The sequence below is a fragment of the Fundulus heteroclitus genome, chromosome 9 (genome assembly GCF_011125445.2).
Source record: "Fundulus heteroclitus isolate FHET01 chromosome 9, MU-UCD_Fhet_4.1, whole genome shotgun sequence".
In the NCBI taxonomy this organism is placed as follows: Eukaryota; Metazoa; Chordata; class Actinopteri; order Cyprinodontiformes; family Fundulidae; genus Fundulus; species Fundulus heteroclitus.
This window is the reverse complement of record NC_046369.1, coordinates 7,249,643-7,276,273: the sequence shown is the minus strand read 5'-3', so window position 1 is coordinate 7,276,273 and position 26,631 is coordinate 7,249,643. Positions and strand designations below refer to the sequence as shown.

General features: G+C 38.3%; 1 protein-coding gene and 1 long non-coding RNA gene across 2 annotated transcripts in view; one reads left to right on the top strand and one right to left on the bottom strand.

The window, feature by feature from the left end:
• LOC118564121 overlaps window positions 1-26,312 on the bottom strand; it is a 36,631-nt gene extending 10,319 nt beyond the window's left edge. Inside the window, exons 1-3 of the long non-coding RNA XR_004931654.1 lie at window positions 26,231-26,312; window positions 26,039-26,071; window positions 22,168-22,230 (exon numbers count right to left, since the gene is read on the bottom strand). This is a non-coding gene — a long non-coding RNA (uncharacterized LOC118564121). The remainder of the gene's footprint in view (window positions 1-22,167; window positions 22,231-26,038; window positions 26,072-26,230) is intronic.
• pde4ba (phosphodiesterase 4B, cAMP-specific a) overlaps window positions 1-26,631 on the top strand; it is a 220,438-nt gene that overhangs the window by 16,542 nt on the left and 177,265 nt on the right. The window contains exons 2-3 of the mRNA XM_036140925.1: window positions 8,313-8,408; window positions 26,262-26,500. Coding sequence (XP_035996818.1) covers window positions 8,367-8,408; window positions 26,262-26,500 — 281 coding nt within the window. The 5' untranslated portion in view covers window positions 8,313-8,366. The remainder of the gene's footprint in view (window positions 1-8,312; window positions 8,409-26,261; window positions 26,501-26,631) is intronic.

Here is a 26,631-nt window from a genome sequence, read left to right as displayed (position 1 = left end):
AATGGGCCTTTCAAAAGAGAGTGAGAGAGACAGAGAAAGTGAGATAGTTTAAATCTTGCACAGATTCTGTTCTGTTAACCAGCACTTTTGGAGATTTATTGTTAACTTTCTATGGAAGCCGCAGATAAGTAATGGTAAATTGATTTTGGCAATCCATGGATGAAAAAACACATTTTTGAGCAAACTGTCAAATTCTGTTCACACTTAACCTGGCCAGCCAGATTGATAATGTGTAGCACTCCCCGTTCTGTACCAGTGTTGTAGTCAAGTCACTATGCCTCGAGTCCGAGTCCAGGTTCGAGTCACCAGTGTTCAAGTCCAAGTCATTAAAAAAAAATCCGAGTCGAGTCCGAGTCGAGTCCACTACTCATCCGAGTCAAGTCCGAGTCGAGTCACTATTGATCCAAGTTCATTGTAGGAACATGTCGTGACGTGTGATGTATGACATGAAGCAGTAACATTCCATTGCACTAATAACTCTTTCGCTGTAGTTACCCTTGGTTTTACTCAGTAAAACTGCCGCTTTTTCCAAGTCGAAGACGTCTCCTAACCATGGTTTTTAAACATTGTTGTTATGGAACGTGCAACAACGACTCGAGGTACGCTGATAGGCCGCATATGAAGGATGTTAAAGCTGCAAGCGGCGTCGATCGGCCCTCGCAGCCAAGCGCACTCCGGCCTATTGGCCACCGCCGCGGCTTTGGCCGGCCGGCTGGGTTTGCACACCGCTGGCCGCCCGCCACCGCAGATGCTGTCACGCATTTTCCTCGCCTGTCCACCGGGCGATTCCCACAAACGCGCTTGGCAGCATTCCCCCATTACTCACAACAAATCTGATGCATATCGGTCGATGCAGCGAGGAGATACAGCCGTTGGATAATGGTAATGCATTTGGACTCCGGGCCGGACTAAATTGTTCGGCGGGCCGGAAAATTTATACCGATTCCTGGACGGTGACTACAAACAGAAAAAAAAAAACGGCTGATGACGCCATGAACGCCGAGCAGGGGAAAAACATCGACTTACCTTTCTATCAACTCGGCCCGTTTCCCAGTCTTTCCGAGCCCTCGACACTCAATCCATCGTTTGAGCTGAACGTTGGTATGTTGTTCCACAGTTCTACCAGTAAAATGGGCGCCTGGACATTCTTTTGTGATAGTTTAACAGCGGAAAAGTCGGTCATATAGTTGCATCTGTTGCATGCGTAATGGCTGGCTGCTACGTGCGCTCTCACACTGTTTGCCCAACCTTAGCGGCAAGGGGCGTTGCTCATGAGATGGTGACGTCACGTGCACGGTACGACATTTAGATATTAAAATCATACACCAAATAATATTCTAATGACATATTAAAATTATAGCCTAATGATATTTTAAAAAATCGAGTCTTTTTCTCAATCTCCGAGTCAGAATGATCTGAATGTAGGAGTCCGAGTCCAAGTTCGAGTCATCAGTGCTCAAGTCCAAGTCAAGTCACGAGTCTCTAAATTTAGCTAATGACTCGGACTCAAGTTCGAGTCTCGGACTCGAGTACTACAACACTGTTCTGTACATTATCAATTTGGGACTGCTCCTATGGGGTCCATTTGGGGAAAGGAGGGGCAATCGGCAGACCTTCTGAGCTTGGACAAAGCAACACCTTGTGCCCACCCACAAAAGGTTGTCTTAGCCAATCATGGTATCAAAAGCTGCAGGCATCTGCTATTTTCCCTTACTCTGCTGCTTTCTGTTTTAGCTGTTGTATCAGAAAGGTCAGATCAGAGACCTCAAGCTTTAGCTTTATGAATATAAAAAATGAAGCTTTGAATTTTTAGTGATGAAGCTTGTTCCAGTGAAACTTTGTCATGAATAGAAACAATTCTCCCATTTTAGCAGATCACAGGCCTTAAGTTGTAGCTTTTGAGAAATGTATGAATATAAAATAAGCTTAGAATTTTTAAGATAAGATAGACTTTATTGATCTCACAGTGGAGAAATTCACGCGTCACATCGGCTCAATAATCAAAAGAAAGTGCCAAAATGAGGAAAAGATGCATGAGGTATATACAGTACGTCCACATATATACAGTGGATCGAGAAAAAAAAGTGATGAAGCTTGTTCCGGTGAAACAATGAAACAAAATAAGTTATTTTCTTCGGAAAGGACTTGACAAGATTACTTTAAATCAGAAATCCCCAAGAATATATTTCTTATTAATAAAAACAATTAAGTCTTTCTGTAGTTTAATGTATAAAATAAGTCTAGTCAAGGATTTATTTAGCTTATTCCTTTGTTTTTCCTGTCTGTAATGTTTTTCTGTTCATGTACAGCACTTTCAATCGTCTTGTTACTGAAAAGTGTTTTATAAATAAACTTGCTTTATCTTTTCCACCAACGGCACGCCGAAGGCTAACAAGTTTGCCCCCTTTCATCTACTGTAATCAAAAATGGTGACACAACATGGCGTCTTTCATTGGGTGCACCACCACCTATGTATTTACAGCTATGAGAACATTTTTGATGCAATTTTTGTATTAGAGTTTGGCAGAATATGTATTTCTAAAAGCAATACTTGATTTTTGCTAACAAAAAAAAAAACAAATTAGTTAAACACTGTCCCTTCAATTCTATTGCTTGTGCTTCAATCCCAAACCAGTGATGGTTTGTATTTTTTTTTGGTATAATTAAGCTGTTATACTCTTTGTCTTTTTTCCCCAAGTTCCCCATTCTTTCTGTTTGGTTTTGCACAATGTACTTTTCTTTTTCTAATAAAACCTTTAAAAAACAGGGATAGGCCCGTGAGTAATTTGGCTCACAGCCTGTTTCAGTGCAGATTTAGTTTGTCGTGAGTGAAGAAAACTCAGGAAAAACTGCTTTCATGCTTCATGAAGTTTGCTTTTACCAGCATATTTATTCAAAGGAAAGCTCTCAGCTTCCCTCCCAGCTCTCCTTGCATCTTTCCGACACAGACAGCCCTGTACTGTTTGGTGGAGATCTGTGTGTGTGCACAGACACAAAGAAGGGGAGCTACATCCACTCACTAAAGTATGACGAGTAGGAAATTCACTGTTTTATTTAATATCTTTGTAAAATATTACAGTTTACAATTGAGACACGATAATGACAGATGTTAGTGAAAACACAAACTTGTTTCATGCATGCATGACCAGTCATACAACTTGCAAGCTGTGCAAAATGAAAATAAGGCCTTACATTGAAAAAACAATTGGCTGAATAAAACATGACACGCAGTTGGGTAGCACTGCAGCCTGGATACAAGTTAAAGTTCTACATGAACTTGAGTTATTAGGAAAATTATATTTTCTCCTGTGTGAGGTCGTTTTCACAGCTGTTGTATGTAATTGGCCCTGAAAATCTGTTAGATGGGTCCACAGGTAGAGTACCAGGGTACTGTCTTAGAAGTGGTCAGATATTTGGGGGAGTGGTGGCCTAGTGGTTAGAGCAGTGTGCTTGTGCTCTGAGAAGGTTGCTAGTATCCATTTCGATTCCCACAGCCTGCACTCTGGGTCCCTGAGCAAGACCCTTAACCCCTGATTGCTCCCCGTGCGCCTCGCACAGTGGCAGCCCACTGCTCCGCAAGGGGATGGGTTAAATTAAAAAGTAAATTTCTCCATTGTGAGATCAATAAAGTTTAATTATTATTATTATTAAAATATACCTGGTGTGCTGTCAGTCCTCTGATTTATGACTGGAATTGACCTGAAGTCATACCCAGTGGCTGTTTACTATAAATCCACCGAGATATTGGCTGAACAGAATGAAACAATTTAAAGTTTTTGGTCCTGGTTAATGATCAGCTGGCAGGAAACAGTTTCTTCTGATCAGTGCGGTTCCATTACAAACACTGCTAGTTGCACCAACAACTCCACGCTTTGATGTGAAAGTTGTTAGTCATAAATGAAAAGGATGCATTCCCAGGGATGCTCAGGTTTCGAGATAAGTGTTTGAATAATAAATCAACAAAAGAAGCTTCCATAAAGGAAATAATATTTTCTACTGAGGTGTGTCAGACTGCTACTTTTTATGCAGGAAGAGAAACTTCCTCAGAAAACAGGAAGCCAATCAAATTTCAGGTAACTTGGTTTTATCCTCTTCACATCAAATTCTACCAATCATGGAAAGTGCTGGAAATTAGATTTTTGGAAAGTTTTGGACATTGAGTTGGAAAATATGTAAGAAATACGTTGTAATATCCGTATTACAGTTGATGTGGAACAATTCACCGCAGTGTATATTTACAAATTCTTCTGAGAAAAAAATACCAACCAGTGTTTTGTCTACACTTCTAATCTGAATAGGGTGCAACACTGGGTATCTCTAGTCTTCTATCTAGCAATAATTAAGGCTGTTGTTTTGATTCACAAACCAGAACGTCCAATTAATTAAAATGAATGATGGTTTGGGGTGGTTTATAGAAAAAATGCAAATGTATTTATCCATTACAGACGTCTTTCTTTAAACTGGGCTATGTAAAACTGTTCTTGGTAATCTGGATTAAAATGTGACTTTGAGCTGCATTAAATCTTTCAGAGAGGGCTGGAGGATGTTTGATGCACTTCACAGAACTGGGATGGGAGGAAGAAAACACACCAAATAAATACCCAGAGAACAGGAGGAAATAGACATAGTTATGACTGATTGAAACGGACAGAGGGAGGTGGAGATGGAATGGGAGAAATTAGGATAGAAGAAACCAGCTCACAGGGAAAACCTCTTCAGAGTTATGCCTTTTCTAATGCTGCAAACAATGCATTTTTCAAATGCAGTACGTTGAAAATTTTAGAGCTGCTTGCAGTAGAGCCGGGCAATATGGCCTAAAGTCAATATCACAACATATTGAGCTTTTTACCTTGATAATGATAAGTGGACATTAACATGGATTGGCAAAATGACGTCGGTCATTGTCGTAAATTTCAGTGTGTAAATTTTTGGTTTATCGCCCAGACCTAACTTGCATGAGTTTCTTTAAATTAAGATTAAAAACCTATTTGTTTAGGGTTGCCTTTGAATGTTAATGTTAAAGTTTGTAGTCAAAATTGTCTTATACCTTGACTTGCTGCTACTATTCCACTGCAATATGCTCTCCTCTGCACGTTTTCTTTTCTTTGTTCTGTTCATGTACAGCACTTTGAATTATCTTGCTACTGAAATGTGCTATACATATAATCTTGCCTTGCCCTTCCACTATTTGATATTTTTACTAAATCTTATAAGTACTATCATCTTGACATACATTTAAAACTGTATCACTGTAAGTTTTCAATTTAACGTTTTTTATGTCATAACAACAAATGAAACGTCCGTGTGTTGCCAGTTTATTTTAAGCCTTGTCTAATATTTTTCTGATGGAAGACTCTCTCCCAAACCCTGCAGCTGAGAAAGACGACCCAACAAGAGTGGGAGGATTTATCGCTCAGCATGGACATATTGACAGTATTTTTTACTTCCCAGTGGAAATGCTCCTGTAACAAATAGTAAATAAAAGTTGGGGGAAAATATGTTACGGGGTAAGAAAAAAAGGAAAGCTTCTTGTCTAATTTTCAAAAATGCTACTAAGTATAACACAAATCGACCATAAAAATGTGTTCAGGTTTCTTAATGGATGTTATTAGTTTTCATTACACCAGAAAATGAAGGGATTACAAAATTATCCCCCATTTATGTATCAAAGTGTGCTATATGTCTCTAACATTTATCTGATTTCATTAAATAAGTTACGTTTATTTGTTAAGATCCTTTCATAGACATAATCATCTGAAAGTGCTGTACAGAAAACCAATGAAATAACTCTTAAAATTGAGTGCAGACTAAAAAAACAACCTCAAAGTTCATTGAAAAACATGCCTTTTGTTGATATATTAATAGACCAAAGTACTGAAGTTGATTTCATAGTCTTCATAACCTAAAATAAATTAATTTTTTTTTGAGTATTTGACCAGATGAACACTGTTCATTCAGAGCCAATCAAGAGAACCTGCTGGATATACATCCATAGCAGTGTGACTGGTCCATCACTGATTTTTCTTTTTCTTTTTTTTTAAAGTAAGATCATTTAATGCTGACTTCTGTCATAACTTTACCTTACAGCCTTTTTACTGGTCTAATGAGTTAACTCTTCTAGTCTTCTTATCCTTCTTCTTGTGCTCTCCAGTTTAAAACCTCACTCTTAAATCCTTTCATTTAACGTCTGACCTCATCTCTGCATTTCATTAAATCTCCTTTTCACTACCTATAATACTCTTTTCCTCTCTGCTTTCAAACATCTCCTCCAATTATCCCTGTGCTTCCAAAATCACCCTTTTCACAATTTCCATTTATCGGTCCCAGTCTACATTTTGAGCAATGCTGAATTGTAACGCACTCCTCTTCATAAACTGGAAACAAAACACTGTGAAGAAGTGTCTCATTAGCATCTTTTTAATCACTTCCTGTGAATTTTCTGATCAGAGAGAGAGAGTCAGTGACTGAGGAGTCAATCATGTCGTCTGCGTTGAATTATCAGCCTTATGTGGCTTAAAATTTGCTCAAAAATTAGGGATGGTCATGATTTTATTATTGCTCAATACTGGCTATTAAAACCACAAAATGGTTTTTAATTTTTGAATTTGAGAAATAACTAAAAAATGAGACCACTATGATATTTGGAAGTATTAGATGTAGAGTGTTACTTTCATTTATTATAATTGTTAATCTTTTTGGGATGAACCTTATTGTAATCAATAAAAACATCCCTTATTTACATCAGAAAGAAGGATTTTGTTGAGGAATAAACCATATGGTTGGTATGTGTTGCTAAGCAGGTTTCAGAATATTCTCCTTGGAACTAAATAGCAGGATCTGAAACTTTAAATGCACTTCTGGTTTAAGTTCCCATTTGTCCATGTTGACTATTTTTGGCACACTGGCTGGATTAGAGAATGCTGGAATTAACAAAACGGTTTTTTCATTGCATATTATTGTCCAATGCATCAGAAAAAAGCAGACTTTGGCCCATCTTAAAGTTAGGTTCAGAATATTACCAGATAATCAAATTTTCAGGCTTTTAATTCACCATGCCTTCAGTATCATTAATGCTTTCACAGCTCACAATTTTCAGGTAAATTGGTGTGCAATGTTGAGTTTGACTGCCAATGGCCTAAAGGGACCCCCTCCCTAAATATTGTTTAATTAATAGCTCACTGTTTTAAACATTGTGAACAAGTGTCAGGTTGTTGATTTAACTGTGCTGTCTCTGTGTTTTTTTTCCCCCGTCTTTGCTTATTGGTATAATTTTTGCAATAGCCCTGCTGTTTTTTAGTGAGATTATGTGTTATAGGAATTACCACAATATATATTTAATCTATTGGGAGGAAGCAATTTTTTCCCCTTTGAACTTTTGGAAATATGCATGGGAGGACAGGTTAATGTGCATGCCAAACAAAAGCATCTAAAGATGCACAACCATCTTATCTAAACATAAATAAGTAAATTAATAGAAATCAAAGAAAAAAGTATTATATAAAAATCAGAAATTTGAAAATGCTGTTTCCTTACTCCTACTCTGATTGTCGTGACCTCTAAAACACATTAAACTAGTGAAGATTTATCAAGAAAACTTTTATTTCTTAGCACTTCAGGCCTTCATCAGTATAGTCCATCGATAATATACATTTTAAAAGAAAAATCAAGATTTGTCTTGTGTTAGAAACAGGGTGCTGTCACAGATTTTCGGAAACATGACAAAAAAATCCAAATTATCCCAAAGCTTCATATGTATATATACAATTTTCTTGGAATTGTCCTAACTTTTCCTCCCCTATACGACCCACAATCAGAAATATTTAGTTTCTTACCAGCAGTTGTCTTTATAGTCAGGACACTGTGGGAGTCAATGCAATCATTTCACATAAACTCTCTATGACCACAAACATTTAGGTAAATGTTTTTTAGTTACCATTTAACTTTTTATTTTTCTCCTTTTAATGCCCTTCAATAAAACAGTTGTGGGGGGAAGAAGCTCTTGAAAGTAATTATGATTTTGAGGGCAAATGTTACACTAAGCTAGTTGCACAATGGTAATGTCAAAATAATTTATATCAACTGTTTGAGCATCGTTTAAACAAGAATGACTAAAAGGAATTAGATTTAGTTTTTGACCTCTCTCGCTGGAAATTCCGAGTTGTAAGAATAAGAAAATGTAAACCGCTCCATTATCCCTTTTCATCAAGCATTTCAGCCTCTTTTTTTTTTTTTTTTTTTTACATCACTGACTTTTTTTCTGCTGCAGAGTTTGCTGTAAACTGTTTTTAATCCAGCTCTTTTTGGTTCTCTAGGTTTGCATGTGACGCTTCCCTGGTTGGACTACTGGGGGAGGTACTCGAGGAAAGATGAGGAAAAGCAGGAGTGTTCTTACAGTGTCTCCCAATAACGTAAGCCATCATGTTCTCAAAATATCTCCGTTACATAACCGAATGTTTGGAAGATTTACTTCTGGCAGCGATGTCATTACAATGTCACTTCTAAAAATGGCAGGAAACAGGCTGATGCAGCTTGCTTCTGACCTGTTTGTCTGCTGATTGTCATTCTCCATTTGTTAAGACACTTCCTCTGCTTTTTATGCCTCTTTCACCCTGAATCAGACTTCTGAGCCAGATAAGGTTGCATTAACACTTCCTTCCTGCCTCTAAACAGTGATTGACAGAGTCATACAAGATCTGGAAGTGTGTGTGTTTTTTTTTTTTTTATTTCATTTTTGTTAGAATAAAGAATACTGCACATCTCCATCAGTTCCTATAAGGAAATATAGATAATGTGTCAATCAGTCCATTTATGTGAAAATTTAAACAGGAAATTAAATATTTGGTTGAAAAAAGCAAAGGGGTGAAACAATAATTGTAGAAAAGGAAATTTATTTCACTTTTTAAGCAAAACAGTTAATTTCCGGATGATAAACAAATTCTGGTTTAGTTATGTGAATATGACATAACATGAGATAAGACCAAAAAATAATAAAGACATGCCTTGTTGAACCTAATGACTAAAATCAATACATTTTTCAACGATGCTGTAATTTTTTAAGATGTACCCATATCTGCAGCTGCTGTTGTCTTGGTGCAACCCAGTTGTGGATTCATACCAGACCACAGTGACACTTTCCCATAACCAGTTCAGGCTGATCCACTGTGCCATGGCAGTGGGTGTTTGTTTTTTGGCTGAAACATATCTAAAGGTGTGGGTGTGTATTACTCATCCTCTCACTTAAAAAAAAACCAACCCAAAACCTTTCAATGTGTCTCAGTCAGCTGTCTTACCCCCGTTACCACTTGGTGTCATCATGCTCATCATTCCCATTTTTCATCTTTATTCATGCTCTGTTGTTGAGGGTGTGTGGGGATTAGGTACTCAGGACTGGCAAAAATGCTTCAAAGCCTGTGACTTGATGAGGGGTGTCAACCACCAGGTAATAAGTACAGGAGTAAAACGGGGTCTAAACTGTTCATAGTAGTCCTATGCATGCAAAAGCGCATGCCATGGTGCTTATTCTAAATCTATAGATCTTCAGAATAATTTTCTGGCTGCTATTTTGAAAGCAAATGGTTTATTTTAACAAGAAAGGACTATAGTTTCCCCCTGTGTTAGGTGGGTTACTGACTTTCTCATCTTGTTGCCGCAAATTCCTGTTTGAAGTTGGTTTTGAAATAAGTATGCATTACTCTATAATAATCTATTTAGCCATGTTTAATAAGGTCTGGATGTGTAGTTTTCTTTTCACTATATAGGGGTAAATGTTTCCTCATAAAGTAAAGTGTGTAGTATTAAGATATTCTTAAAGGATAGTAACTGCAATATCAAGGATCTGGTTTAGATTGTGATGTGTATCAAGGATCAGCTGTAAATGGTGTAATTGTGAGCTAAGAAGTGAAGGAGGGTTTGTTTTAATCATTTGTCCCTTCATTAAGCTGGTCTGGCTGAGCCAGACTAGTTCGATGTGCTAAATTTGTTTTCAGGGATTGTGTAAGTGTTTGTAAGAGGTAATAAGAATTCGGGATGCACAGTGAAGGCGTTTGAGTCGAGCCGTGTAATATGTCTGTTACTGGAGTGTGATGTGCTGAGGAATGGATAGATTAAATAATCTTTCCTGGTGTAACAGACCTAATGTCCTTTTTCCCATGCAAGTCACAGCTGGACACCCCAGATCTTTGTTTGAGTGCATGGATGTGCTCCAGGGTCCCTTAGTGAAAAAACCTCGACTCAGGCCAGCATTTGTGACTATGCATATTTATCTCGGAGCGTTTCCAATAAAGGTCAAAAGTATACACACTTGCAGGTCCTCTAATCTTTATGCCAAGTATTTGCCCCTATAAACTTTACAAGTTAGCAGGAATAAAGACATCCTTATTAACGGATTCCTTTGGTTTCAGTTTTACAAGATCCTAAGATAAAGACTCTTAAGAGTCGCATCTTAATCACTGAAAATGTTCCAAGTCCCATACCTTTAGCTATCCTAATCAATTCCTTAAGTCATTCTGGGGGATTGCAATTATATAATTTAGTAGCACATTGTCATTTCATTTTATAACTAATCACAATTCATATTTATTAAGGTGCCACTAAACCAACTGTGGAAACAATTAATTTAATTGTCAAAGAAAGAAATCCCAACTATACTGGTCTCCAAGCACCGTCAGTTAGATTTAATTGCAATTGCCATAAAGTACAGTTGTTATCATATTTTATTCCCCAAAGATAATTGGTGGGGTTTGGTTTGGGAATTGAGTCACAAGGCCCCCGGCCAAGGGTAGATTTGCCTAGGCTTGGAATCTGATAATGATAAACTGTGATAGTCTATCCCTGCTGTAGCCTGGTATAAAGACAGGCAACAAAACAAGCCATTTATGTACAAAAATAGCAAGTACATTCTGACTGGACCGCAGAGAACTAGTATTGTTTACTTAAGTTGTTCTCTCCGATGAAGCTCCCTTCAGACTGCGGGAGATTAGGAAAAAAGATTTTGTGTAGAAGAAAAGGTCAACACTACTATGACTTCTCTGTCATACAGAAAGTGAAGCTGATTGAAACCATTCATGCCTCTAGCCCAAAAGGTGTGGGCTAACTCACAAATTTCCTAAACACACATGTAATGAATAAAGAGATGGGATCTAAATGTTGTCCATCAATCCAGGAGCAGTTTAGTCATAAACAGTCATTGGATCTGAAAGATGCACCTAGTGAAAAGGCAGAAGTGATAATGAGGCTCAGGAATTAAAGCACTCAAACATTGGATCCAGGAGACTCCGCAAGTCTTAATCCCTTTGAGAACCCATTTAGGCTTTGCACAAACATGATTTATTTCATGATAAATGATTTAAATCTGATTTTATTTTAGTCTTTATAATTCACGAAATGTTAACATTCAAACTTCTTTACACCATAAAAACGCCTTGATTAAAGAGGTCAAACGACACTGAAGCAGTGACGTCACTAAAGGATTAAATCACTATCAATTTTGTTTACTGCTCTATTTCATAAAAAAATAATATTTCAGAGTTTTTGGAAATGCTCAAGTACATTATTCCATGTGAATATTTGTTAAACCAGTGTTTCTCTGAAACGCATGTTGTGTTGCAGTGTAAAGAGTAGTTGAATAGTATTTAACAAAAAATAAACTTGTATAGCAGATGTGTTGCTCTGCACTTCAAAAATTTTACGTTTCACAAAAGTCAGAGTTTGTAGATAATTGTAATTGTTCTACCGCATGAAGGCATATAAATGTAGGTTTCTACATGTAGGTTGATATCTAAGTTTTGAATTTCATGGCAATAAAAAGGATTATACATTTAAACCTAATTTTGATTTGGAAATGGCAAAGCTTTAAAACCTAAAGTTAAGAGATTCAAGTGGTATACACAGTAAGGATTTACACATACAGCTACTCAAAAGGTACTTCTACCAGTTAAGTGTAATAGATTTAATATTCCCCCATATTCTCAGTGAAGGCATGTGCTACATTTTTAATCTTGTATTATTACATAAATACACTATTTTGCTGGGTCCCAGGTATTAAATGTTCACTTATATACAGAAAGGCTATAATTTATTTATTTACTTTCTTTTACTTTCTTTTTTAGGTATCACATTACACATGTCAGCTTAAATAATAATACATATGATTTAGCAATGGTATCAAGGTGTTACACGATTGTATCTGTTGCTTTATGTCTGTTGGTTGTGCTGTTCTTTTTGTGTCTCTTTCCAGGTGATGGAGCAGACAGAGGACGTTTTATCATTCTCTTCCTTTTATCTCTTCTTTCTTTCACCTCTTCTTCCTCTTTTTTTTCTCGTTTTTCTTTTACTCTCCTACTTTCCCATTGTAGTGTCCATATAATTTGAAATTCTCCCTGCAGGAATCACAATAAAGCTATTTACACGCACAAATCAAGCGGAGCATTATGGCGAAAGCTGTTTGCTCCACTTGTGAAAGTAAAATCTGTCGAGCTCTATTTGGCATTAAGATATCAATTTTTATTGCCACATTGCTAGACAGGACACTGGGGGACCAAAAAAAGATAAAAAATAAATAAATAAATAAATACACTATTTTCTGCACCTTCTCTCACACCCACTACGTATAAGTCTTCTTTTACTCCATTCATAAATCTCCTCTTTGGTCTTCCTCTAGGCCTTCTGTCTGGCAGTTCCAGCCTCAGCATCCTTCTACCCATCTACTCACTATCATTTCATTCTGGCTGATACTCTTTTATTAAATAACACACGTGAAACTTTTCTCCACCAGTTCTGAACTGCTTTTCCACACTTTCCTTTGTTCTGGACCAGGGGTTCTTAAACTTTTCGTGGCCAGAAACCCCTTAGCAGCGGTAAAATCTTTCCAAGGACTCCTTTAGATTCCTCGTCCTCGTGATAGTATTTTTAAACAGCCTTTTGCACCGTTAAATACATTATGAATTATGTATGTTTTTTAAAATATATATAAATACAAATAATATTAGAGATTTGGTGGAGATTAGATACTCATACTTCCTCATTTTAGCTGATTTGGCTTTTACCTTACTTGAAGTGAACGGAGTTAAATATTTGTCAAATGTGTTACTTAGCTCAACCCCGACACATCCTCAGCAGTGCCTCCTCAGGCACGATAACATGCGTTTCACGGACCCCCAACCCATGGTTCGGGGACCCCCGGGTGCCCAGGGACCCCGGTTTGAGGGCCGCTGCCAGGTAGTTAAAATCCTCCCTCTTCTTTACTTCTGCTCCATGTAACCTCACAGATCCACTTGGGTCTCTCTCATTCACACACGTACAGTATTCTGTCTTGCTGCAGCTGACCTTCATCTCCCTAGATGTTCCTCCACCTGTCCCCAGCTATCACCACAGATCCCAATGTTATCTGTTATCATCATAGTCCATGGAGATTCCTGTCCAACCTCGTCAGCCAACCCGTCCATCACCCCAGCAAACACGAAGATGCCATCCCATTCCGGTCTTGAACTCCTCTGTCACTCCTACAGCACACCTCACCGCTGTCTTACAGCTCTCATATTATGTCCTGCACCACTCTGACATACTTCTCTGCGACTCCAGACGTCCTCATACAATACCACAGCTCCTTTCTTTGCAGTCTGTCATGTGGTTTCTCTAGAGCTACAAAAACACAATGTAGCTCCCTCTGACCCCCTCTGTACTTCTCAATCAACATCCTTCAAAACAAATACTGCATCTGTAATACTTCTACTTAGCATGAAACACACTCCTGATCACAGATGCTCACCTCTGACCTCAGTTGAGCTTCCTCTTCTCTTTCCCATAACTTCATTGTCTGTTCTTGAAAATCAGTACCAGCACACTCCTTCCATTTCATTGACAAGCCTGGTTAGAAAAAAAACAACAACTTTTACTGCTGTCTCTCTTAGAAACTTCCATACCTCAACAGGTGTGTGTATATATATATATATATATATATAATCAGGACCATCTGCCTTCACTCTCTATCCCTTTCAATGCCTTCCTTATGTAATCCTTATTAACCTTTGCTACTTTCTGATCCACAATGAGCTCTTCTTCTGCTCTTTGTTCTCCCTCACTTTTCTCATTCATCAACTCTTAAAGTACTCCTTCCATCTTCCTATTACACTTTTCCCACCTGTCAGTACATTTCCATCTCAATCTTTAACCCCCCTAACCTGCTGAACTGAACATCCTTTCCTGTTCTGCCTTTCTGTCGCATCAACCTGTATAAACTCTTCTCTCTATCCTTACTGTCCAACCTATCATACCAGTCATTGTATGCTCTTTGTTTGGCCTTAGCGACCTCTGCCTTCACTTTACACTACCTCTCTCTGTACCAGTGGTGACTCTCTTTAGTCCACAGTGTCTCACTTCTAACTAGATCGCTTTCTCTGAACACAATCCTGTACTTCCTTATTCCACCACCAGTTGCTCTTATCACCTTCTCTTCCAGAAGACATGCCAATTATTGTCCTACCGTCTTCCTGATGGCATTAGCTGTAGTTGTCCAGTTATCTGGAAGCACCTCTTTGCCACCTGGGGCCCGTCTCCTCACTGAACGGCATATAACTTTCTTCCTTTTTCAGCCTCTGTCACTATGTCCTCTGCTCTGCCTTTGTCCTCTTCATCTTCCTCACCATCAATCATTCTACAAACCACTTTCCTGTGCTGTCTGTCAATACTCTTACCAGCCACTACAATGGAGTCAGAGTTTCTTCAGATGAAGTCATCTGCACAAGAAGTAATCCACCTGTTCATTCCTACCTCTGCTCTTATTTTTGTTTTTTTGTCGGGTGTAACTTGCTAATCACCAATTAGAGCTGATCAAGGGAAAACTGGCTTTTTAAAAACTAATTGCCGTCTCTAACTATTTCATTATCCTTATTTTAAAACATGAATTTAAACAGCTTTAAACACTGGTTTTAAAACCACAAAAAAAGCAAAAATACAATTTTTTTTATCTGTTTGCTCTGACCCAAATGTTTTCGTCTGATTTCTTAGAGGCTTTGACGTGAGTCTCCAGGATACTTTTTTTCCCCTCTTGATCAAGAACCTGGCATTTACAGGTACATCTAAAAAAAAAACAACAACAACATTAGAATATAGTGTAAAAGTGCAATATTTTCACCAGTCATTTCAGAAAGTGAAATGGTAACTTCATTACACAGAGTAAAATGTTTCAACTTTCCTTACCGGTAAGCCGCAATCATCATAATTATTTCTTGTAGTTTTGATGATTATGGCTTACAGGTAAAGAAAACCCAAAATTCAATGTCTCAGAAAACTGAAATATTATATCTGACCAATTGAAAAAGGATGTGTTAAACACAAATGTCAGGCTTCTCGTACATACTGTATGTCCATTTCTATCTACGCAATACAGTACTTGGTTGGGGCTCGTCTTGCATGAATTACTGCATCAATGCGAACGTGGTATGAAGGTGATTAGTCTGGTGCTGCTTAGGTTTAATGAAAGCCCAGATTTATTTAATTGCTGCCTTCAGGTCATCTGCCTTGTTGGGTCTGGTGTCTCTCATCGTCTCTTAATCACAACCCATATATTTTGTATGGGGTTCAGGTCAGGAGAGTTTGCTGGCAAATCAAGAACAGGGACACCATGGTCATTAAACCAGCTTTTTCTACCTTTGGCTGTGTGGGCAGATGCCAAGTCCTGCTGGAAAATATTAGCATCTCCATACAGCGTGCCTGCAGACGGAAGCATGAAGCTCTAGAATTTCCTGGCAGACGGCTGCATTGACTGTGGACCTCAGAAAACACAGTGGACCAACACTAGCAGAATTTACCTTAATCTGAAAACAGGACTTTGGACTATTGAGCAACAGTCCAACTACTTTTCTCCTTAGCCCAGGTAAGATGCTTGTAGCCCATATCTAGTACTGATCTGTGCATTGTAGCTCTTGGGGCACTGACCCCAGCTTCAGCCCACTCTTTGGGGAAGCTCCCCCAAATCCTTGAATGGATTTCACTTGAAATCAAGTCTGTGGTTCTCCCTGTTGCTGGTGCATCTTTTCCTACCACACTTCTTCCTTCTACTCAGTTTTCTAGTTATCTGCTTGGATACAAACCTCTGCGAACAACCAGATTCTTCTTGACATTTTGTGTCTTCCCCTCCTTGTGAAGAGAGTCGATGGCTTTCTTTTGAACATCTGTCCAGTCAGCGGTCTACCCCATGATTGTGTCGCCTACAGACCCACAGACCCAGACTAAGAGATCGTTTAAAGGCTCAGGAAACCTTTACAGGTGTTTTGATTTAATTAGCTGATTAGGATTTGACACCATGAGTTTCCAATAATGAACTTTTTCACAGTATTCTAATTTTCTTTTCATAATAACTGGTTATGCAAGTACGGTTGGACCTGTAATGGTTTGAGTTTTTAATGATCTAAGTCATAATCATCAAATTACAAGAAGCAAAGGCTTGGATTTAATCATTCTATGTGTAATGATTCTATATAATATGGGTTTCATGTTCTGAGATGACTGGCAAAAAATATTGCCCTTTTATGCACCATTAGCAAAAATTGCGTTTGACTGTTGTAATTAAACTGTTTTACTGTTTTTTTAATGTTCTTTTTTGTTTCTACATTCTATTCCTACTTGCTTTTATTCTATTTTCTATCTACATTTTATTCCTACTTGCTTTTATTTTGCTATATTTTAATCATGTAAAGCACTTTGCATTGTCTTTGTACTGAATTGTGCTATATAAATAAATTTGCCTTGCCTTGCCTTGCCATTAACATTTTTTTTTATTCGGTTTTTTTCTTGCTGCACCATGGGCGCACGCCCCTATTAATATTTTTTTCGATGTACCTGCAGAATAACTGAATCTGTGCAGATGTTCACTAAGTCATGTACTCTTAATACCTCCAGTCTTTCACCTATACTTCACCATGGATTTGGCTAAACCAAATTATATTTTAGACATGTTTGTAGAAGTCTTTCAGTCAAAAGCTGAATCAGGTGTTTTATTATCCTGCTCGTCACTCATGATAATAGCACCAACTATAATCGATGCAATTGGTAACATAATAAGAAATTCACTTGTTTTTGCCTTTTTTTCTAGATCTCATCCACTCTTCACTACTCATAAGAACACTCTACCAAAACAGCCACCCCCCACACAGTTTTATGAATTTCTTTAAAGCTTCTATATTTTTATCCTTTATTTAAAAGCTTTCTTTCTCTCCCACCTTTACTGCTCAGCTTGTATTCAGAGGCAACGTGGGTCAAACTGAACAGCTGTTAAATCTCCAATTAGAGCTCTCAAAAGCTTTTGTTTCCTATCCAGCAGCAGTTAACCTCTATCTGTGTTTGTTCTCGCTGCCCTTGCTGCTGTGACCTGTTCTCGCATCATTCCAGTCTTTATAATCACTGCCATCGCCACTGTTTCAATGCTGGCCTGATTATACACAGATATTTGCTCTCCTTTTTTTCTTTTTGTCTGGTGAGGAGGAAGGATGCTTGTCACCACAGCAACAGTAACTCCTGGGATTACACAAACCGTGACCACTTGCACTTTGTCTGTCAGTCTATCACCTAGCATTAGGAGCTCACGCCTTGTCACTCCTAATGTCCTCCTGTTGTATAGAACATTGAAAGTCTGCATAGCTTCTTTTGGTTCTAAAGTTTTGTATATCAGGATCGATCAGTTCTTTGAAATGAGACAATTGTGGACTCAAATGAAAAACACCTGCTGAATCATACCTATTGTAAAATAACATAGATCCACTGTTAATCAAGGTCTCAGCTGTTATGGAAGAGTTGCAGGAAGAAAGCCATTGTTGAAAACCAGCTATACAGAGTCCCAGTGTAAGTTTGCCACAACCCACGTGGGTTACACTCCAAACATATAACAGAAGATGCTCTGGTTGGATTAAACTTCATAGTCTCCAAGCAAACTGCTGTGTGTAGGAAAAAAAAAATCAACAGTTCATATCACCATGAAGACACCCTTTTAAACATGGCAGTAGCACTATTATGCTGTGCAAGCTTAAAGAAGCTAATCAGAGTAGATGAGAAGATGGATAGAGCTAAATGCAAAAATGAAAAAAAAAAAACCTGTTGGAGGTTGAAAAAGACTCAACACTTCAATTTTGGAATTTTGGCCGTTAAAGGTACATAGCCACGTTTATATGCTGATTAAAACAGTTTGATCATGATAAAATAAGGTAACATACATCAAGCGTCCACCCTGATAGTGTTTTGATAGTCCTTTTGTATCAAGACAAGAGTGTAAGTAGAACCCCAGAACTTTGGCTCTTCACAACCACCATTGAGCATTTTCCCCGAGGATAAACTTTACACACACAAGCGCACGCTCACAAACACCTACAGGTGCTTGGATCTGGCTACTTACATACTCTTCAGTTTTTATCTTCAGCTACAACTTTATACATTTCGTATTTTGTATTAATACTGTATATAAAAACATGTATCATGTTGCTTCTACTAAGAATTATGCACTGCCTTGTGTTGGTCTATTACACAAAAGTTCAATAAATTACATTTAAGTGTACACAAATTCAGAAAGTTTAAGGAGTTGTGAGGCATTGATAAAAAAATTTCTTCCACATCCCAACATGTTTTCTCTGGCTTGACTGCATCTCCTTTCTCGTCTCTCCAGTAAACTGTCGCTGCATGCATATTAAAAACGCGGCAATCAGTTTAAAATGGCCTTGAGCAAATTCCAACCCAGTACGTTTTTGTCTCCATTCCTGCCACAATATAAATTTATCTTGCATCACACATTTTGCTGTGCATAGCAAGGATTAGTAATGTATTCTGTCTCCTGTTGAAGACAGATCCGTCTGTTTCCCAGCAATAAAGAAAAGATGACGATGGAAGAAAAGAGGGCATAATAATTCACCAAAGAGCTTTCTTAATATCCTGTTCCTCTGTCAATGAATATTTCATCACTATGAGTAGATTATAAATTTACGCAAATGGAGGTAATACCTTTTGAAATGGTGTTTAATTCAATGGCGGCAACACCGTCGCTGCCAATAACACAGAAATCATTTATTAAAACTGAGACGATTTACAATCTCCTGCTGATTTGACTCTTTTGACTCTTTAACAAACTGAACTCTGCAAATTGCAACACATCAATCCCAAACGCAGCCGAATAAATGCCCACTGCGAGTCCTGCACTTATCTACTGAAAGCCCTGAAGTCAAGTCTATACCATGTGCTCATGTTTTTGTTCTGCGCATAGGTGGGCGTATGTTTTCACATGAGCAGAATATGCACAGATGTGTGTACATATTGCTGGAAGATATCCTTTGTTTGAGTCTTATTTCATGCGCTCTGTTGGTCTCCAAGTACTTCTCTCATCCACACATCATCTCCTTAATGCAACCTTTCTCCACAGTCCTTTCTCTCCTGCCCTTTCCCCTGCTGTTGCCACCCTTCTTTTTTCCCCCTCTTTACTCTGCTGTGTTTTACCTTTTCACTTCCTATCAGTTATCACTTGTCTTCTGTTTTTCTCGTTTTAGTTTCTACACTTCCTCCTCTCGAACTAAAGAGAAAAGGTTGTTTTTGCAGCTCATATCATTAATATCTTCCCTGCTGCTTTGTTTCCTCTGAGTCAAGATGGTAGTAGTGTTCGTGGGTTGAGTGACAAATTGGAAGAATACCAGATTTTCTGTGATGCATTATACAGTCCAAGACAAAGTAATAAGTATTTTTTTTTTATGGAAGCAATAACCTTTGAAGCAGAAAATGTAAATTTTTCAACCCCAAGGAAAAAAGAGAAAGCGTTTTTTTTTTCTTCTATTGAGACTTTCTATCCTCAAAGCTTACAGGTTCAACCTTACTTGCATAACTGCTGCTAGTTATTATGTCAAGAAGCAAATATTTTTCTTCTTATTTAAAGCAGCGGAGGCCTGAGACGGCATTGTGTTCCTTGACCAGTTTTATTTCTCAGGGAATGTTTGGATACCATGCAAATTGCACATTTCCGTAACATAAAGATCGAAATGAATTGCACAGTATTTTACATCGTCCTGTAAACTGACTGCCACCGGTCTTTTTTTGTCTTGAGCATCAATTAACTAGGACATTTCAACTTGAAGATTTACAGTTTTATAATGACTATTTGCACGCTTTTTAACTCCTCAGGGAGCATTTGTCTGATACACTCATGCAACCGCACAGTATTTACATGGTCTGTAAAAAGAGACTGCTGTCTTTTTGACTCGAACATAAATCTTATGGGATGCTAAAGACTTTTTGTACGATCTAAGCTTCTCAAGATGTGTTGTTGGTGCAATCAACTAATTTATTTTAAATAAGTGTAAAAACGTTGTCCATTGGTGTGTGTGTGTGTCATTATATGCTACCATAACAAACTGTCTGTTTATCCAAAACCATTGCATTACTATAATGTTGATTCATATAACGCATAGGAAGGACTTTGGAGATAACATCATGCCTCTTGGCTGCACTGCATCATGAATGCAACAAAGGTGATTTTCACCTATACTATCTTTTTTTTTTTGTAGTGGATAGTCATAAATCAGATGACAGCAAAAAGTCATATAAGGTTATTTAAACAAACGACTGGCTCTTCTGTTTTGACATTTGCAAACAAATGTGACAAATGTTTTTTTTTTTTTTTAGAACTTCAGTAGTTCTACAAAGGTTTGTCTTCATTTTAAAGGCATAAAGCCCTGCTGCAGGAGCTGGAAATGTTTACATGTCCATGTAGTAGAGAACAGCCATTGATTTTGGTTGTCTACAAAGCAGACCGAGTACCTCTCTATCTCCTAATGGTCTTCGGGGTGCTGCTAATGGACATTTTTTGAGCTATTCTGATTCTCAGCATTTACACAGCACATCCCAAAATTGGGGTCGGGAGCCCAGTGTCAGTCTTGAATCACAATGTAGGGAGAGGGTGACATGATACCATTGGAAAATTAGGCAGTTTGAATTGTTTTTAGACCTTTTTAAATGATTTCTGGAATATTTGTATTTAAGCAGTAACCCAGTCGACATAAAAATTCTGCAGCTGGTGATAAACGTCTGAAAAGATCATAAATCACAGTTCTTCTCTCATTCAACTGCCATTTCTATCATTAATTTAGTTTTGAGGATTACATATTTACTTGTCAGGAACAAGTCCCGGAGTGAGCTTGGTTACTGACATGTCCAAAAAATATATTTACCAGTGGACTTTAGGTAAAATGCAACTTTTATTATAAGGATGCCCATCCTCCAGCGAGAGATACAGACCTGTAAACTTTACTTTCTATTTAATAGGAATATTACAACTTGCTTTAAATTTGATGCCTTCTATATAAAATTAGAACATCTCTTCAGATTATCAGATGATAGCCCCATCTCCTACATCTTTAGAGAAAGTAAAAAAATGATAAAAGATGGACAAATACTACTAGAATATGATCCCTTTTACCTCTTAGCCAGCACAATCTAAATTAACATACCCAGCAGGGCAACACAGAACACTGCAAATTCATATTCACGCTAATATCGGAGTACAGAGTTTAATGTGACAAAAAAGCAAAAGCAATATTTTTTGTTGATGTATTATTGCAAGTATCATGGGTTCATAATAAGCAACAGGATATTCAGCCGCTGTCGCAGATGCCCACAGTCTGACAGACTTCTGTGCCCATGACGCCAAAGGTCACACAGTGTTGGAAGTACAATAAAAAGTACAGGACTGAGGAAGATGTGGATTTTGTGCAACAGATTTTAAGATATTTTTTGTGGCACTGATGGGCTTTGTGCAGCTAATAAATATTTGACCAGATGGGAGCATTCAGATAATGTTTAAGACCTTAAACTTTCATAGAGGTCATTAAGTAATGTGGGAAAAATAATAGTAAGAAAGCCGACAATGGACAGTATTTAACCACAAACAGAATTTTAAAGGGTCAAACAGAGCCCCTTTTTACTCAGAGGCTTCAGAGTACTAACATTTTCCTTCACAGTCAAAATGACAAGCTGATGGCTCAAAATCGGTAAACTGTATTTCAACAGGTTCTTTACAAAGTAAAGGGTTAAAATTATTGCTTAATTGTCACACACTGAAAGGCTTACCCTCAGGCCCTTATTATGTTATTTACACCCTGGTTATACCTTTGATTGTGACTCATCAGACCACTTGAATTGCTTCACCTTTTAATTTCACACATCCGTCTGTCTTGTGCGTCATTCGCTCAGTCAAATCACCTGCTTCTTCTTAGCGTTGCAGAGGATGAAAAAAACAAAAACAAAACAAAACAAATGGGCACAGGATGTGAGTCATTCAACTTTGTCTTCAAAAAGTGTTATTGAGGATAAAATTGCTTTTCCTGTGGGAGATTTATGATTCAGATTAAAAGCAAATATTAGATTTATTTGATACTGTTAGAATAAAGCCAGTCAAGTATTGACAAGGAGCCAGCCTGTCTATTCAGTATCTCTGTTTGAGGCCAGCAGCAGGGTTGTTATCTGATTATGTATTGTGCTCAGTATGTTTTATATGAATTTATCCTTCACTTTTCTCCTTGGACCTCCCAGCCTACACACCCCTATACTCTCTGCCACCCAATACTGCTCTCATGTTCTCCATCTTTTCTATAGGTATTCTCGTCTTCCCATCTTTAGTGATGACTTATGAGGTCTATAGGCTAATATATTCCATTATCACTCAAAGCCATTTGCTTTGTTCCATTTTCTCTTTATTTTGGTTTTGTTTCTTGCATTAAAAGGGGGCAAAGCAGTGTAGACTGTTTTTAGTATCATAAATCAGTTTTCACTGCTTCAGATTTTATTACATAATGCTCCTGCTTCTTGATGGCTGCCATTTATAAGAGTCGCCATGCTGCTTTGTGTTCCTGCTATGTTTGCCTTCTAGAAAAACAAGTCAGAATGATTTATCGTCTTGAATTATTACATTATTCGGCTGAAAATCAAATGTTCACATTTTAGAAAATCTATTATTTAGTGGACCTCAAGTAAAAAACGTTAATTTAGCTTGTGTGATCGTATAACTCTTGCTCTGAAATGTTAAGACTTAATGCACATATAAAGATGCATGGCAATAAATTAGAAAATAAATGAAATATTAATTAATTTCAGTAATTCATTTCAAACATTGAAACTTATACATTTATTACACAAAGCAATTATTATTGTTTCTGAAAATGATGCCAAAATTATGTTTCCTAAAAAGATTTACATTTTACTTTTGCTTTTTATATTCTAAGATGAGAAATTGTTTGCCCAGCTTTAGCTCTTCTTGTATTTTACTACAGCGAACATGGCTTGAGGCTTGTGTGTGGTATTTTAGTGAACTGGTAACAAATGATGACATACTAGATGAATGGTTTTAGCTTTGAGGAAGCCTTGTAAGGAAAAAATAGCCAACACCCACATAGCTAAAAGGGTTTCTCTGACAGCTGGCACCGTGTTGTTACTTAGTTTTAAAATGGAAACAAGCCACAAGTAGTCGGAGGACCGCAGTCCTCCAGGAAGCTCAGTCGTAGGTGTATTTACTAGAAAGCATATTTACTATTTGCAACCTAGTACATTTTAAGCTAAATCAAGAAATACATTACAGTGTTCAAATAATATTTTAGTAACTGAAGGCTATATCCTGTTTTCCTATTGGGTTTCTACATTAACTGTTTTTTTACAAGCCCAATAAAAATAGAAATAAGTTAAATAATTCCCTTACTGTGTGTGTTTGTGTGTGTGTGTGTGTGTGTTTAGCTCTTTCCTTATTTTCTTTTTTTATTGTATTTGTGTTCTAACACTGTGTATTCTATAATGTCTATTATTGTTATTTGTAGGCGATGAAGGCCAGTTTCAGTCCAGGTTGTGGAGTTAATGCAGAGAGACAGAATATGAGCCATAGTCATAGGAGTGAGGAGGAGGAGATGGATATGGAGGGGAAGGAGAAGGAGAAGGTGATGCAGGAGGAGGAAGATGAGGAGGAGCAGGAACCACCTAAAAACAGTGCTAGGTACAGGTGCAGGGCTTGAGCTGTCTGCATTGCATCATATAAATAGAAAATAAAAAATAGTCTTTTTGATATCTTCTAGTTAATGGGCTGAAAAGCTTGATTGATATCAGGTCTAGCTTGCATTTGATGGTATAACTGTAGTTAATATGGGCTTTAACAACTTCCAGATAAGATTTTCTTATCTGGAAGGCGTCGCCCAAGGCTTCAGCTTATACGACGAGTTTTTCCAGGCTCGGGCACTTTTTCATGATCCTTGGAAGGATGTCTGATACCATTAGACTCTAGGCCACTGTTCAAAGAGTTATAGACAAACACCTCTGTGCTCTTCTTGTTACAGAAATGTTTAATCCCATTTACAGACCCATTGCATAATATTAGGGCTCTTGGCCCTGTGGCTTGTTTTTTCTCTGGTAGCTTAGAGTGAAGATTGTTGACATACGTTTGTTGTCATGATTCTGGGTCTCATGTTGTAAGGGAGCAAATCTGTCTTTTTGTAGAATTGCAACATTTCCAGAAAGTTTACTTGTTGTGAGATCAGCTCGTTGTTGTATCTTCTTTCGCTGGGGTAGCAGGGACACTTCTGTGTAATGTCGGCCAGTTTTCTTTGTCTATGTGTGATCTTTTGGCCTCGTGCCCAGGGTGTTCCAGGGGGAGCTGCAGGTGGGTTTATTCTCATTCTCATCTGTTTGTTGGCTGAGTCGCTGAGCTGGTGGTCACAGTTTAGAATCACAGGCAGGGTTGTTTCCTTTCCCTATACAGCGTTTGCATCAAAATTCACTCCAAGTCAGTGGATTTTCAGCTCCATAACAGCTATTTTCTGTAGACACGTGTCAAAGTCCTCTGTGGGGAAGGCAGGCATCTCTTGCTGATTAGCTGGAATCCAGTGTTTCTTCTCCATATCCACTTCATATGGAGTTCTTTCTAAAACAGCATTTTTTCCTGAGAAGTCTTTCTAACTCCTCTGGGTTGTAAAGAGGCTTCTTGTGTGGATTAGTTGAAAACTAAAATAGCGCCCGTCCGTCCGTCCGTCCGTTGTCTTCCACTTATCCGGGGTCGGGTCGCGGGGGCAGCAGCTTCAGTAGGGAGGCCCAGACGTCCCTCTCCCCAGCCACTTGGGCCAGCTCCTCAGGAGGAATCCCAAGGCGTTCCCAGGCCAGCCGGGAGACATAGTCCCTCCAGCGTGTCCTGGGTCTTCCCCTGGGCCTCCTCCCGGTGGGACGTGCCCGGAACACCTCTCCAGGGAGGCGTCCAGGAGGCATCCTGACCAGATGCCCGAGCCACCTCAACTGGCTCCTCTCGACGTGGAGGAGCACGTAAAATAGCGCACACGGGGAAAAAGAAATAAATGCAACATTCTGTAATTTTGGCTAGGAGATAAAAAGTTAAAGGCAGAAAAATCCAAGCAAGCAGGGAGCAGAGGAAAAAGTGTCTGTGCAGATGGAGAATGAAAAGACAAATAACACTCCTTATCAAGCAATGAGCATTTATTATTATTTAATGTCTAAATTATCGAAACTTGTTTAATGTTCTGCTGATATGTTTTTTTTTTTGTTTTTAGATTTTACACATTTCTTTCCAAACTGGAAACACATAGTCCATTTTTGTTTCTCTGCAACTGTCTTATTGTTCTTTGTTTTCACTTTCTAACATCTATCATGACCTTTCAAACTAATTTGATTGCTCAGTATAGGAATAATTATGGTTATTTATGGCCTGCAATCAGTTTCCTACCGAGCGCTTAGGCAACCAAAGTAGATTAAATTGTCGAAAATGGAAGTGTTGGAGCTTTATGTAGGGAATACATTTGGAGATTATTCCTACATAGTAACCTAAATAGAGTAATGACTTTATTTAAACTATTTTACTTTTAAATAAAAATGTAATTATTTTCTTGTTTTGTTAATTGTTTGAAACTGAGCGTGTATGGATTGTGTAGGTGTCTTCACAGGAATTAGCAGTAATACAACAAACACAATGTGATATTGTGGACTTCCTTTGATTATTGAAAAGAGGAAGTCTGCCTGTTGGTGAGAAACTAACCTGTTTGAGACAGCAGCAGGCTTCCATCGCCACCTGGTGGTTAAACAGGTGATTAGGCAGTGAAAATGACACATTTCATTTACTTTTATACAAATTGTGGGAACACTTTACCAACTTTACCTAGATTACCTACATTTGTATGAACTTAACTGTAGGAATTTAAGTTAGAAACATCTTTCATTGCTTCCTGACCTTCATTCTGTCTTTTTTTCCCCCCTCACAGGACAGCAAAGAGCCTCGGGACTGCTGCCTCAGTGAATCCTTCACTTCTCCCTCCTGTACTCTGGGAGTTGACCTGCGTCGGGGCCGGCGTCGATTCTCGGGCAACCTGCAGCTGCCCCCCTTGTCCTGGCGTCAGGGCGAGAGGTCGAGAACACCAGACGATGAGATCATGACGAGGCCAACATCTCTGCCGTTCGGGGCTCCTCCCAGAATAGATATCACACCCGTGGACCCGGAATGGTGAGCAAAGTCATGTTGCACAGAAACGAGCTTCTCGCTGCTGTTTTAAAAATCAAAGTTAACTAAATCTGCTGCTGCTTTTCTGTCAGGAAAATACCAAATACTTTAGACCCCCCCCCCCCACCCCCCTC